The 15,066-nt window shown below is 43.6% G+C and overlaps 1 protein-coding gene across 1 annotated transcript in view; it reads left to right on the forward strand.

Annotated features, from left to right (window-relative positions):
- FBLN7 (fibulin 7) overlaps positions 1 to 14,653 on the forward strand; it is a 30,710-nt gene extending 16,057 nt beyond the window's left edge. The window contains exons 6-8 of the mRNA XM_048508222.1: positions 1,182 to 1,319; positions 9,417 to 9,555; positions 13,917 to 14,653. Coding sequence (XP_048364179.1) covers positions 1,182 to 1,319; positions 9,417 to 9,555; positions 13,917 to 14,289 — 650 coding nt within the window. The 3' untranslated portion in view covers positions 14,290 to 14,653. The remainder of the gene's footprint in view (positions 1 to 1,181; positions 1,320 to 9,416; positions 9,556 to 13,916) is intronic.
- The last annotated feature ends 413 nt before the right edge of the window (positions 14,654 to 15,066 follow it).

Below are 15,066 nucleotides of genomic sequence, written 5' to 3' on the forward strand. Positions count from 1 at the left end.
GTGCTGTAGCCTCTGCTGTCCATCTGCCTCACTAGGCATTCAAGATGGAGCTTGTGTGGCTAGAGTGGTCACTTTGTTTCCTCTATGGCAGCACCCTCTTTTTCAAGAAGGCAATACCCTAGGGCAATGGTGTAGCATGGGTTGCCAAAGTATTGTGCCCCCTAACCTGTGGACTGTTAGCACTCCCTGAGTCCCTTCCACCAGTCCAGTATTGGGGAGCAATAAATATACTGTTCTAGATGCCCCATGGCTTTGTCTCTTGCCCTTCATTCCAAGGAGGGATTCACAGAGGAGTGAGGGGTTGCACTGAGGTTTAACTACAAACAGCCCCTGAGCAGATTTGCCTTGCCTATCCCTGTCTAGAGGAAGCAAAGTTGCCATATAAGTACTACCATTATCCATTTGCATTTCCTCCCACCGGACAAACTGGCAGGGAAGGTGGCAATAGTGTGAAAGCAAGTTCCATTCTTCAAGTCCTACCATATGAAGACACTGTAGGTCAATAGTTTAAGATGCTTTTTGAGTGGCTACAGATCAGATGTGGAAATGTCTGATTAAATATTAATTCTCAAAAACAAGACTTCTAGATATGATACTAATTTGAATCTTCTGCATCAGGGATCTGACTGCTTCAACTATTTAACATCTGGGTCGTGCTGCTCCAGCTTTTAAAAGAAATGTCAAAGGAACATGGCTTTCAAAACTAGTACATTATAATGTACCAGCATGGTGTTGTGGTTAAGAATGGTGGACTTTTATCTGGAGAACTGGGTTTGGTTCCCCACTCCTCTATCTAGTGATTCCCCACTTCTACACACTATGCCTGCTGGGTGACCTTGGACTAGTCACAGTTGTCTTCAAGCTCCCTCAACCCCACCGACCTCACAAGGCGTCTTCTGTGCAGAGGGGAGGGAAAGGCAAATTGTAAGCCACTTTAAGACTTCTTAAAGGTAAAGAAAAATGAGGTAGAAAAACTAACTCTTTTTCTGACATATTACATTCCAATAGATGAGTACCAAAGAAGTGTGATAAAATGACATATGCTTCATAGATCTGGAACACAGACTCCGAAATGCCAACAGGAATGGGGATAGCCCAGATATGTATTTCCATCCATGAAATGAACTATTTGTCCAGGGTCTACAGCATAATGGGATGCTGTTGCTTTTTTCTCTTTGCAGATGTGAATGAGTGTGAAGTTTACAAGTCAGAGGGCGCCCCTCGTCTCTGTATGCACACCTGCATCAACATTCCTGGCTCATACCACTGTTCCTGCCCCAGTGGGTACAAGGTCTTCAGTGATGGGAAAAGCTGTGAAGGTGATACATTGCTTTGCAATTGCTAAGTGTATAACAGATGGTTTGGGGTTTTTTTGCAGAAACAGAAGAAGCCAGTCATGACAGTGTTGCTATTTTCAGGTTTCCTTCAGAGCTTTTAGGTGATAAGGAACTGCTAGAGGTGTAAGACTTGCAGAGCATCTATCCGCCGTCAGGGCTTGATTTTGCTTCAAGTCCACTTTTCATTTTATTTTATTTAGGAAATGTATAACCTGCTTTTTTGTCATAAAATAACAAAGTGGGATACAACAACAAAAACACAATAAAAGGTGAGGATATGGGGACTGCCATGTGGATGTGCCAGTCTCCCGGTGGGTTCTGAGGTCCCCCCCAGAATTACAGCTCATCTCCAGACTGCAGAGATCAGTTTCCCTGGAAAAATTGGATGCTGTAGAGTCTATGGCATTGTACCCTACTGAGATCCAATTGGCCATGCTGGCCAGGGGGTGATGGGAATTGTAGTTCATGAACATCTGGAGTGCCATAGGTTCACCACCACTGGTCTATGGCATTGTACCCTACTGAGATCCTGTCCTCCATAGGCTCCATCCTCAAATAGTCAGGGGCTTCTCAACATGGATCTGGCAACCCTACCCCTATCCCTTGCCAGTTGCCAAGGAACTGGGCAACCCTACTGCCAGGTCAACTGGCACTGTTCAACTTGCCCAGAGTTTTCACATGCAGAGGCTGCCAGGGGGAAGAAAGGAGAGAAAACTGAAGAAAGAGGGGCAGATAAAGGTAGGTTGACTGGCAGGTGGGGAAGAGAGAAGGAAGCAGAAAAAGAGAAAAGGCTATGGGGCCTTCCAGGGAAGGGAAATAAGAAATCATGCGGGAGGGGAAATAAGATGCCTCCCACAAGTCTTTGTGAGTCCCTCACTGGTGCTGTATAATGACAGTTTTTTGTTGCAATCCCATACTCTGCCCATACCCCACCCAGGTTATCAGGAATTGGCAAAGCTCCCATAAAGACACCTAGGTTGGCCCACTGTAATATCTAGTTTGCCTCAAGCACATGCAGATTGCTGGTTCCTCCCTTCTCAGTTGCCTCCACAATGTTCACAGGTTTGACTGTTGCTCCTGCATGTTACATCAAATACATCTTACAAATGCAGTTTTTAAAAAAATACAGAATAAGAATTGGACTTCCAAAATCCCACGCAGGGTTTTGTGGCACTTTGTAATGCACTGTTAAAAATACTAGCTGTGAATACTAAAGAGAGGAAGAACCCAGACAAGGTATGCTTTGTGATATAGTTGAGATATGTGGCTAGGTCTGAAGGTGAAGTGCCAAGAACTGCTGGGAACTGAATAGCAATATTGTATCCATGAAGCGGGCACTCTGTGCTCTTGGGCTGCTTTAGAAAATCTCCTCAAATTTTCATGGAACAGAGCTAACTGCCAGGACTTGCCTTGATGAAGCAAATTCAAGTTACACGGGATGTTGTGTGGTTTCCGGGTTGTATGGCTGTGTTCTAGTAGCATTTTCTCCTGACGTTTCATCTGCATCTGCTGCTGGCATCTTCAGAGGATCTGATGGTAGTAAAGCAAGTAGAGCATATATACCTGTAGAAGGTCCAGGGTGGGAAAAAGAACCATTTGCCTGTTAACAAGTGTAAAGGGTGCAATTAGCAAGCTTGATTTGCAAGTGTTGGGTGGGATCCACCTATTTAGCATGTGAGTAACCATGAAGATAACATAATCAATTAGTGAGGGCATCTGCATTTAGGAACCTGGCCTTTTGATCCCTTTGATTGCTTAGTGCCTAGAATTACATGGCTTAAAATTTTTATTCCCTACTTCTTAAGCCAGGTAATCTATAGTATTTCAGTGTATTGCCAGAATTCTGCTGAGGAAAAGGTGCCGGTTATAATCAAACAAACAATTAAATATATAACAGTGTTGTGAAGTGGATTAGGCTGAGACAGGATGATTGGTTCAGATGCACCTTTTTATTTATTTATTTATTCTTTCAATTTCTAATCCACCCTTTCTTGACCAAGTCAGGTTCAGGGTGGCTCACAACAGTTTCCATCAACTAGTCTGGGATGTAAAAAGCCACATTGGTTACATTTGTGGCCTGAGGCTGTAATGAGAGGGAGACATCCAGAGTCACACCCAAATTCCTGATGGTCAATGCTGATGTTAATTGCATGCCATCAAGAGCTGAGAGCAGGTATCTCAACCCTTGGTCTTTTCTGCCCAAACACAGAACCTATGTCTTCAATGGATTCAGTTTCAGCTGACTCTGCTTCAATCACTTCACCACAGCCTCAAGACATTTGGCATTTGAACAGCCACCTATCAACAGATACCCCTGGGTGTCATCTGCATACTGATGACAGCCCAGCCCAAAACACCAGACTAGCTGGGTGAGGGGTACGTATAGATGTTAAATAATATTGAGGAAAGGATTGCACCCTTACCGATGTTACATACCAAAGGGTATCATGGTGATACCCTCTCCGCTTGCACTACCTTCTATCCCCAGTTTTAGAGAAAAGAGACTAGCCATTGCAGGGCTGTCCCACGTATACCAGTATTGGTAAGGCAGTGTGTTAATAGTTCATGACTGACTGTGTCAAATGCTGCCTTCAGATCAAGTAATAACAGCAGCACTGACATACCTTGATCCAGCTATCAACAGAGATCATCTATTGAGGGCAACCCACACAATCTCCATCCCATGACCAGGTTAGAAGCCAGACTGAAATAGGTCCAGAACTGAAGCTCTTCTGCTGCTGCTGCTGTTTTAACTACCTCATCAAGGAACAGAAAATTTGACACTGAGCTATAGTTGGATGGATCAGTAGAATCCAGAGATGGCTTCTTCAAAAGTGGTCTTACCACTACCTCTTTCAATCTCCCCAAGAAGACCCTCAAGCTCAGGACAAATCATGTCCACAAGGGGACCCATCCCCCACCCCTATCCATGACAGGCATGGGTCTAAGAGGCAGGAAGTAGGCTTCATAGCACCCCAAGATCTTTTCAACATCAGCCTTCACCATCATCTCATAAACATCCTATGAGATGGTCTTGCAGCTTTGTCACAAGTACGCTGCCAAACCAGCTCTACTTGTCTAAATTCCCATTTTCTCCTCTGTAGCTCCATGGCATACCATGGGGCTAATTTGGAATGAGGGCAAAGACAGCATCAGGGAGCAATCTCTTCAATGGCTTCAGAAAGACAGCTATGCCAGTCATCTACCAGCACATCTAATAAGTTGTTGGAAGGCATTGGATCTCACAGAGCATTCTAGAAGCAGTAGGACCCATTAGTGTTAATAGGCAAACACAAATCATCAGGGAGGAACTGGGATACCTAATTGAGCCTTCAAGGCAAAGTGGTCTGAACACTGTCAGTGGAGCCCAGACCCACATCAAATCAGTGTGCAGCCTGCTTGATGTGAAGGGCCTCAAACAACCTGAGAGAGTCCTGGTGTCACCTTGGTACTGAGCTTAATGACCAAGGAGGAATTTGAACACATATCTTCTCAATCTCTTATTTTGTCCATTACCCCTGCTGGGTCTCCTCAAGTCCTCTCAAATCAGCAAAGCAGACTGGCCAGTCTTCTGTGCCTGTTTTAGCAGCAGCACAAACCAACAGTGACGAAGGTCTTTCCCCAACAATAGTACCACAGATGCCATTGTAAGGCATTTGTTGTTTGGGATCCACCTGTTCCTCCAAGGAACTTCTGTTGTAGGAGTGTCATATCTTCCTGTCATTTAAAGTATACATTTGTTTTGAAAATGCAGCTTTTCCCCCAATGTGTTTTTTAACTGATAACTAACAATGGCAGGGGGCTCCCAGTGGCAGTCTCCCAGCACTGTCTTCTATTTTAGTTCACCAGAACTTGTACCTCCAGAGCATGTTATTCCCAATTCCCATCTCATTCAACTATATCAGAAGAATACTATGTCTAATGGCATCAAAAACCAGTGAGGAGTCCAAGAGCATCATCAGTTGCACCTGTCTTCTAGTGAAGATCATCAGAGTGACCAGAGCAGTTTCATCTATAGCTGCTAATCTGTTGCCTTCAAGAAAGGCCAGTGTCATACAAACAAAAATGTCAGAGTATCTTGCCCATAAAGGGAATATTTGTCACCAGCTGGCAGTGTAGACTGTGATCCTGTGTAACTCTAGTCTAAATCTATTTTAAATCTAAATGGAGTAACACCATATACTGGAGCAATCCCAAGAATATTTCCTGGGTGTAAAACTCTAGCAAAGTGGGGCTAACTTCTGAGCGGAACTCCTTAGGATCGCTCCCAAGATTACTCATGCTTGGAGATGACTCCTTCTCGAGAAGCCTTCTAACTGCCTACCACAACACAGTTTAGGGCCATCCTCCTCCTTACGGAAGATTTATCTACTCCCTGTACTCTCTGACCGGATGAAATTAACCATGACTGGCAAGAATTGAGGAGTGATATGGGGAATTTGCTCAGTGGCAATCACATTAGTTGGACATAGAAGGTCCCACGTTCAATCCTTGGCACCTCCAGTAGAAGACTCTCAAATAAATGGAAAGACCCATCATATGAACTAGCTGCTCTGCACCTTAGTCTTCCCCTCCAAGGGCCTCAGACAGATGTAGGGCAGTTCAGTTTGGTAGGAGGGTATGAGTTCACCTCACCCCTCAAGGGCCTCCCCCTTGGGTCCGTTTCTGGAATGTTGCCCTCACAAGCACTGAGTCCAAACACAGCTTCTGTAGAGTAGTCAAAGTTTATTCCTCATCCAATAGAAACAAGGATTAAAAACACATCAAAGACACAAAAGGATTAAAAACACATCAAAGATACAAAATCCAACAAGGCCTTGAAAAAGGAGAAGTGACAGGAGCAGAGAAAAAAACAATTTCAGAGTAAACACAACCTCCCTTCCTTGTGCTGTTTAATAAAACCCAGTTGTTCTTCAGATTTCCCTCTACTGCCAAGCAACAGCCTCACCAATCAGTGTTAGTAGCTAGTTAATGTTCACAGCTATAATTGTTAAACAGAGAAAGAATGCTGAGTCAACACACATTGGCTCTCAGGCACTAACCCAACAGATAGAGACAACCAATACCTTCATACAGTTCCTTCATTCTGGAGAACCACTGCCAGGCACAATAGACAATACTGAGCCAGATGGACCAATGGTCTGATTTAATACAAGGCAGCTTCACCTGTGGTATGATATACTTCTGTAGAACTGTAATTGCAACTAGTGTGGACTGTGAACATCCTTAAAAGACTGGCAGCAATAGTGATGTCCAGTGACAGATAAAATGACGCATTCCATGAAATGCCTAGAAAATATGTCACAGTGGAGTTCTCTGAATTTATGTCGTTGGGAGCCTGATGTGAGGGCCTCCTCACAACTTTGGATAATTCTGCATAGACACGGTGGTAGTGGGAAATGATTCACATTCTGTGAGTTTTACACATGCTCAAGTCTTTTGCCAAACCGCTGAGGATAAACACGGGCTCTGCAGGCAAGCAGTGAATTTCTAAGAATAACTGTGTCAAATGCCCAAACTCATCTCCTAATTCCAGAAGATAATCGGGGCTTTGACAGGAGTGCCAGCAAGATCAGCAAGAAACTCCCTCAGGGTAGTCAGTAAACCATCCGGATCTGAGACTGGATGACGTTAATTAATATACCTGGGAGGGATGGTTCTGATTTAAAACCTACATGTTCATTGGTAATGAAGTAATATATAAGTTAATTACACCAATAAATCAGAGCTTGCAGCCTTACTTCAACTACTTCTGTCACATGTGAAAGCATCAGATGAAACAGTTTGGGTGTTTTTTTCAAACTGATATAGAGAAGACGATTTGGTTTTAATTAGATTTTCCATACACTGCGCTTCTTTTAAAAAGGGGGATTTTTTTGGTAGAAATGACTCTCTAACTAAGGATAGAGAACAAACTAGAAATAAAAGAAGCTTTTTTGACATGAGAATGAATACTGTGTACTCAGGACTGACTTGTACTGCAGTGTGAAATCTCTGCAGACCATGACGATGAAAAACAACCCAGACCTCCAAGTTGCTGACCTGCTTCGTGAGGGTCTCACAGGAACTTGAAACTAAAGTATTCACCCAGCTATATCATGAGTTTTTGATGTCAATTTACCATTCATTACATCTTTATCTCATCTTCCACTTATTTATTTATATCTGTTTTTATCCCCAGTGGGGACCCAAAACAATTTAGAACATCATTCTTCCTGCCTCCGTTTTATCTTCACAATATCCATACTGTGAAGTAGGTTAGGCTGAGACTGGTCCAAGGTCACCCAGCAAGCTTCCCTATTGCAGGGTAGGGGATTTTACGCAGTTTGAATAATAGCCTGATACGATGCATGACGCATCGTGACGACAATGATCGAGCGTCATCGCTGGCAGAGCCAGAAAAGTGTACACTGGGCAATGGCCACAACATACATAGGACTCCAGGGGGCAGCACAACATACACATCCTCTCCAGGATGTTGCATCACATACCTTCAGATAACATCCTGTTAGGTCTTGTCTCGAGAGTGCACTTGAGGGAAAGGCGCCCTGGTTAGGCTTCAGGCTTGCACAATTTATGACACAATGAGCTGAGCAAAGCTGATTTCCTGGGAAATCGGCTAAGGTATGTTTTTGAAAACAGATGGAAACCCTTGGTTTTGTAATAAGCAAAAAACACACCTTTCTATCATATATGGTAAAAGTGTATTCCTGCCCAAAAGGTTTGGAAATTGATTTCCAAAGTAATATCAGCAAGGTTGGGTATATGCCTTCCTTTAAAAAAAATTATTGTATAGCCGGAATAATTTCATACATACATATACAATACTTTATGTTATATCCAAACCATACATTTTCCCCTCCCCCCCCCAAAAAAAATTAAATTCTTCTTCTTTTCTTAACTAAGCAGCAGGAGGTTCATTCTTTCCAGTCTCTTCACCCATCTTCCTTGGTATATGCCTTCCTTACCTTCCAGAAAGATGACTGCTTAATTACGTGCTAATGGTTCTAAGGGAAATATAGGTATTTGCTAGGAATATAATGTTGCACCATTAGTTTTGGCTAGACCTGAAAACAATGAGGTGTGCCCCTCAAAGAGAGAATGGATAGGTAAAGTAAGAGAGTTGCTTAAATTAAGTATTGTTGGAATATCAGCAATCTACAAATGTGAAATAACTAGATGCATTCGGTGTGACTTGGTGTATATAATGCAGTAATATGGAGCAGTGACATTTTAGCTACTTGCTGTTTAGTTCATTCAATGAGTTCACAATTGTAGGGGTGTGTTTTGTTATTTATTTATTAAATAATCTATATCCTACCTTGCCTCATGGTTCAAGGAGGTTTACAATAATAGTTATTCGTGGTTGCAACAATGCCAGGAAAGGGGCTAACTCTTCCCTTCCCATTAGAGCCACTCTCCCATTTCCATTGCCCTGTGCTGTTAACTAGTTTTGCAACAGAAAAAAGGGGGTGACTGTCTTTTTTTCCTCCCAAAGAAAATAGTAGCAGAGATGGCAGAATTAAACCTCTTTCTTCCCCCAAACCCCATGTAGCCCTAATCCACACCATACTGCTGTCTTTAAAAAAGGCTGGGAATATCCAGTAACAGAATTCCCACTGGGCTGGAGTGAGCTCATTTGGTAAAATGCATAAGGTAATGTTGGGTATAATGTACCTAGGGCAGGGGAGAATAATGGATGTGACCCTCAGCTTCTGGCAAGGACGGAGCGAGGGGGAAGTTGCCCTGGTGCATGCGCACCCCGCGCTCCCCTCCAAGCCCCCAGAACACCACGCCCCCAGAACACCTCCACAGGGGCGCCCACCCAGTGCGTTGCATGCCCCCCCGTCCCCTTGGCGCTACACCTCTGGCTCCTGGAATGAATGGGCAGAATAACAAATGGAAAGGAAGAAATCTATGTGGAAGCTTTTCTACCCAGCAATGGTGACATGAAAACTGTAACCTGCCCTAACAGGGAGTGAGTGGAGATCATGTGCAGGGCTCTTCTTTCACTCTGTTCTGCTGAGTGAGAATCCAAAACCGGATGCCATTGTCTTTACATTCCCCTTTGTTTTACAGATATAGATGAATGTGGTCTCTTGCTGCACAACTGCACAAGAGGAACTATGTGCATTAACACAGGAGGGGGCTTTCAGTGTGTTAGTCCAGACTGCCCCAAGTCCAGCGGAAATGTCAGCTACGTGAAAACATCACCATTGTAAGTCAAACAGGAAATTCTTGCAAACTCCAGGCATTCTAAATACATGCCTAGAAAATTTAGTCATATTATTTTAAAAGATTAATTCCCAGGAATTGCAGCAATATGAAAAGATCTTCAAGTCTTTTCCAGTTTGCTCGGCCAGCTGAATGAATTACCATTTTGAAAGCACAGAACCAAAAATGCTACCAACCAACCTGACAGTAGGAGAGGTTCTGTGCTAGATTATGTTTGATCTGTTGACACAGCAGAAAGGCTCTAAAAGGCTTCAGAGAAGTGACTACATCAGAGCTATAATAACTCACTGGCTCAGTTGCACTCTCTGTGTCAAAGAATATACAGAAGTCCTATACAGTTAATAAAGAAGTAATTCATCCCTGAGGAAGAACCAGAGCTAGATGTTACGGTGGCTGATGGAGTAGCTGCCGTTAGGGCCTCTACACCCAAGTTGCTTGATTTGTAAAATAAACACTAAGGATTTGGGATTGGTTTCTTGAGAAATCTGGAGGATATTTTAAAACCCTATTATGATAAACAGCATAGACTTTTTTAATGGCATGGAGTGGCTAAAGAGTCCAGTAAATTTTCTATGTCCACCAGACCCTAAGGGAGAATGAATTCACAAAGCTGACAATCCCAGCACTCTCCTCATACGATCCATCAGAATTGTTTCAGTCTTGGTGGGACTGGAACATTGTCCCATCAAAACGCAGCCATCTTACAGTGACGCCATAGGGTTTTCAATGCAAGGAATGGTTTGCCATTGCCTGTTTATGCACAGCAACCCTGGATTTCCATGACCGTCTCCTGGTCAAGTACAAAGCAGAACCAACCCTTGCTTGGCTTCTGAAATCTAATGAGATGGGACTAGCCTGGGCTCATTCAGATAAGGGCATTTCAGTCTTACCGGAGCTAATTTTTAGAATTACTTGTAGTGAAATATGGCAATAGCCTCTAGAGAAGAGTTTCCTAAAAATTAGAAGGAAAAGTCTACTAGTGGTTAGGGGAGGGGCTGTGTCTCAGTGGATCAGCCTCTGTTTTAGATGCTGGAGGTCCTGGGTTCTATCCCTGGCAACTCCAGTTGAAAGGCAGTAGGTGATGTGAAAGATTGCTATGGGACATCCAGGAGAGCTGCTGCCAATCTGAATAGACAAAACTGCCCTAGGTGGACTGATGGTATGATTTAGCATCAAGCAGCTTTGTGTGTGTTATTAGCCCCAAATAACTGGATGCTGTAGTAAGACTCCTGGAGAAGAGAACCTTCTTGTCCTATTGGCAAGCCACCAGAGACATCTGGTCAGCTGCTTTTCAGAGCTAAGTACTAGACTAAAAGGACCTGTAAACTGATTCACAGGAAAAGCACTTGTGTATACCTTCTCCTGCTCATTAGTGTAATATAGGTAAGTGAGTGGGTTTAGGGAAGAGAAGCAATTCAAGTTTAAATAACATTAATGCAAACTGCTGATCCTGTGGGCTGTGTCAGACCAGGACAAAGACTTTTCACTGCCACATTCCCCTCTCGAAGGACTACACCGGCTGCCAGTGATGGAATTTTTAAACCCCTGAGCTGTAGGGCCCAGCTCAGCTAGATGTTTGGGTCGACCGTTTTGAGTGTGCTTAGGATTAGCATCTGGCATTTTTCCATCTTCACAAGATCAGGCAACTGGCACCCTACTTGTCTCACCCTGACCTAGCCACAGTGATCTGTGCAATGGTCCACCTCCAGGTTGGATTACTTAACTCACTTACACAGAGTTATTGTTGGGCTTGATCCAGAAACTCCCGCTGTTGCAAAATGCGGCTGTATGGGTCCTCATGGGGACGCTATGGAGAGCCCACATTAGACCAGTGCTCTACCAGCTGTATTGGCTCCAGGTGGAGAACTGGGTCAAGTTTAAGTACCGACATTTAAAGCCCTAAGCTGTCTGGGAGTATTGTACCTGTGGTACCGCCTCTCGATATGTCCCCCAAATAGCATTATGCTCTGCAAACAACAATCTACTGGCAATCCCTAGCCCAAAAAATGTCTAGCTGACCTCAACTAGGGCCAGAGCCTTCTGGGCTCTGGCCCCAGCCTGGTGGAACACTCTGTCAAATGAGACCAAGGCCTACGAGATTATCTCAATTCCGCAGGGCCTGTAAAACAGAACTACCTGAAAAAACCTGGGGAAAAAACAAATAGGTCAAGTACAAAAATTCATTAAAACTTTAGTTATATTTGAAAAAAACCACCCATGAACGCCCTGAGGATGTTTCAGAGGCATCTCCATCCAAAAGGCTGGGCTCCCAGACACAGTCCTGTGACCGTGCTGGCCCACCATACCCAAAGAGGCTTTCCAGAAGCATGGGGAAGCTAAAAACACAAAAAAGTCTCCCCATTGCCAAAAAAACCCATTGGGATTAATGGATTGAAGCTACCACAAAGGTGGTATAAGTTCCACACTCTGGCTGCTGGCACAACAGGGGCAATAGTTGGGTGGAAACCAGATCATGTCAGCTCCTCCCTGGTCATGCCCCCACTACACCAGCAATGGGTATGCAGGGATGCTGGGGCAGCGCTCAGCACTATGTCCCACCACTGTGAAGGGCTGTGGTGACCGCCCACCAGTGGTTTCACACGTTCTCTGGGGCAAATGCCCCAGGGAGGGCAAATTCACAGCGCAATCCCACAATTCTCCCAGTGGTGGATTTGCCTCCCCCCGCCCCCAGATGGGGTTGTAAATCTCTACTTCCCATTAAATCCCCCACCCCCACTCCACTCTAGAAAAATTAAAAATGTAGAACTGCAGTGAGCTGGCCAGGATAATAATTTCTAACTTTAATGTTTGTCACTTCCTTATTTCATTTGCTTATATGCCTGGGCAGCTGATGGCATAAACACAAAGTTATTGATCATGTCCTCTAGAATGCAGAGGAGAAGATCACTCCACAGACTAACTATCCCTGTATGTCTTCTAGTAGGGCAAGCTGTGTGTATAAAATGGAAGCAAATGGCCTGCAAGTTTACTGTTGCCTAGCATGAACCGTATAAGAAGACCGAGCATGGATTAGCTCAGATTGGAAACTACAACAAGGCAAAAGTTAATGAGAGAGGTTTTCTTTACTTCTGCAACATGCATGAACCTTTGGAATTCTGAACGTAAAGGGAGAATTAATTGCTGGTCAGAAAATCCACTGTGTAGATTTCAGAATTGCCCTCCAAAGCTGAGACAAAATCAGTAGATGAATGATTAAGCTACTGGTGTTGTTGGATCATGGGTTAGAAAACAGTAAAATAATCTGACAACATCTCAGAACTTTCAGTATGAATATTTTCCCTCCAGTCAGAAAGATTACATTATGTTTTCTTTGATAGAAAGCCAACATCCTGTGCCTTGATTACTCTCTTAGCAGTGTGAAGGGAAAGCAGCTTTGTTTTGGCATAAGACAACTCTTAGAGTAAGTCCCATGGAATTCAGTAGAAAAATCAACTGTTGGCTGAAATTTCTTCCTCTGAAGTCAGTGGGACTTAAGAGTACCTAACGTTGGTGGGTGGTACCCTTCTTTGCTATTTGATAATCTGCAAATCCATCCAGAAAAAGGCAAACTCTATGCTGAGGATAATTAGGAAAGGAGTTGATAATAAAACTGCAAAGATTGTCATGCCCTTATATAAAGCAGTGGTGCGACCGCACTTGGAGTACTGTGTTCAGTTCTGGTCACCACATCTCAAAAAGGATATCAAAGAGGTAGAAAAAGTGCAGAGAAGGGCAACAAGGATGATTGAAGGATTGGAGCACCTTCCTTATGAGGAGAGGCTGCAGCATTTGGGGCTCTTTAGTTTGGAGAGGAGACATCTGAGGGGGGATATGATTGAAGTCTATAAAATTATGCATGGGGTAGGAAATGTTGACAGAGAGAAATTTTTCTCTCTTTCTCACAATACTAGAACCAGGGGACATTCATTGAAAATGCTGGGGGGGAAGAATTAGGACTAATCAAAGGAAACACTTCTTCACGCAACGTGTGATTGGTGTTTGGAATATGCTGCCACAGGAGGTGGTGATGGCCACTAACCTGGATAGCTTCAAAAAGGGCTTGGACAGATTTATGGAGGAGAAGTCGATCTATGGCTACCAATCTTGATCCTCCTTGATCTGAGATTGCAAATGCCTTAGCAGACCAGGTGCTCAGGAGCAGCAGCAGCAGAAGGCCATTGCTTTCACATCCTTCATGTGAGCTCCCAAAGGCACCTGGTGGGCCACTGCGAGTAGCAGAATTCTGGACTAGATGGACTCTGGTCTGATCCAGCAGGCTAGTTCTTATGTTCTTATGTTCAGATGTCTAAATCTTTTTGTGTTTTCCCTCCTTTCCCTTCCTAGCCAATGTGAACGGAACCCATGCCCAATGGACAGTGGATCTTGCCATCACGCCCCAAAGACCATCTCATTCCATTACCTCCCTCTGCCATCTAACCTCATCACTCCCACTCCTCTCTTCCGCATGGCAACTGCTTCAGCTCCTGGAAGGCCCGGCCCAGATAGCTTGCGTTTTGGAATCGTGGGAGGAAACAGCCAAGGTCATTTTGTGATGCAGCGTTCCGACAGGCAGACTGGAGAACTCATTCTGGTTCAGAGCCTTCTGGGTCCTCAGAATGTGGAAGTGGAAGTGGACATGTCAGAGTACCTTGACCGTACCTTCCAAGCTAAGCATGTCTCAAAGATAACCATCTTTGTCTCACCTTATGCATTTTAAAGGAACTTTTTATGCCAGTGAGGAAACAACTAGGTCACAGACTGTTCTTGCTGAATGTGAACAATATTATAAAAGTCAGGACTCATGTTGAGATTCTGGCTGTTTGTGTACTTGCTCATTTTGCCAGCCACTAATTCCCAGCACTACAATAATAATAGAGGCCCTTGCATTTTTACTTGCGTATTGCTTTATATCAATCTCTCCTAGTTATAGGCTTGTAGCAAAGTGCTGGCAGCTCATGTAGCAGCACCAAGCCTTCATTGGCACATAAGACAATACAGGTAAAATACAGAGAAAAAAAAACAAAAAACAGATTTAAAACAATCCCCAAAGAGAATGATAACAAAGAATCTCTTAATAACAGAATGATACAACAAAGTTAAAAAAACAGAACTATCTTTTAGGGTGTATAATTTCTAGTAAAAACTTGGCCACCAATTCACAAACTACAAAATCAGGGTTATTTAGCAAGTATAAGATCTTTTGAGTATCTGAAATCCTGTCACAGTTCAAGGGAAGAGCATTTGCATATTTTCCCCTAATTCCCTCATATTTAGTGCAATAGAAGAGGGAATGGGTTAAAAATTTCCAGTTGATTAGAGCTACAAGAGCAGAATCTATTCACGCCCTCTATTTTTAAAAATCTAATATATAGCAGTGCTGAAAACAGAACATGGAACCTAGCCGATGATATAGCTCTCCTAAGGTGAGCATTATAAATGGTATCGAGGAGCTAAGAGGTGAACATGTTTTGGATGCCACTTCAAATAAGTTTTG

Source organism: Sphaerodactylus townsendi, linkage group LG01, assembly GCF_021028975.2.
Source record: "Sphaerodactylus townsendi isolate TG3544 linkage group LG01, MPM_Stown_v2.3, whole genome shotgun sequence".
In the NCBI taxonomy this organism is placed as follows: Eukaryota; Metazoa; Chordata; class Lepidosauria; order Squamata; family Sphaerodactylidae; genus Sphaerodactylus; species Sphaerodactylus townsendi.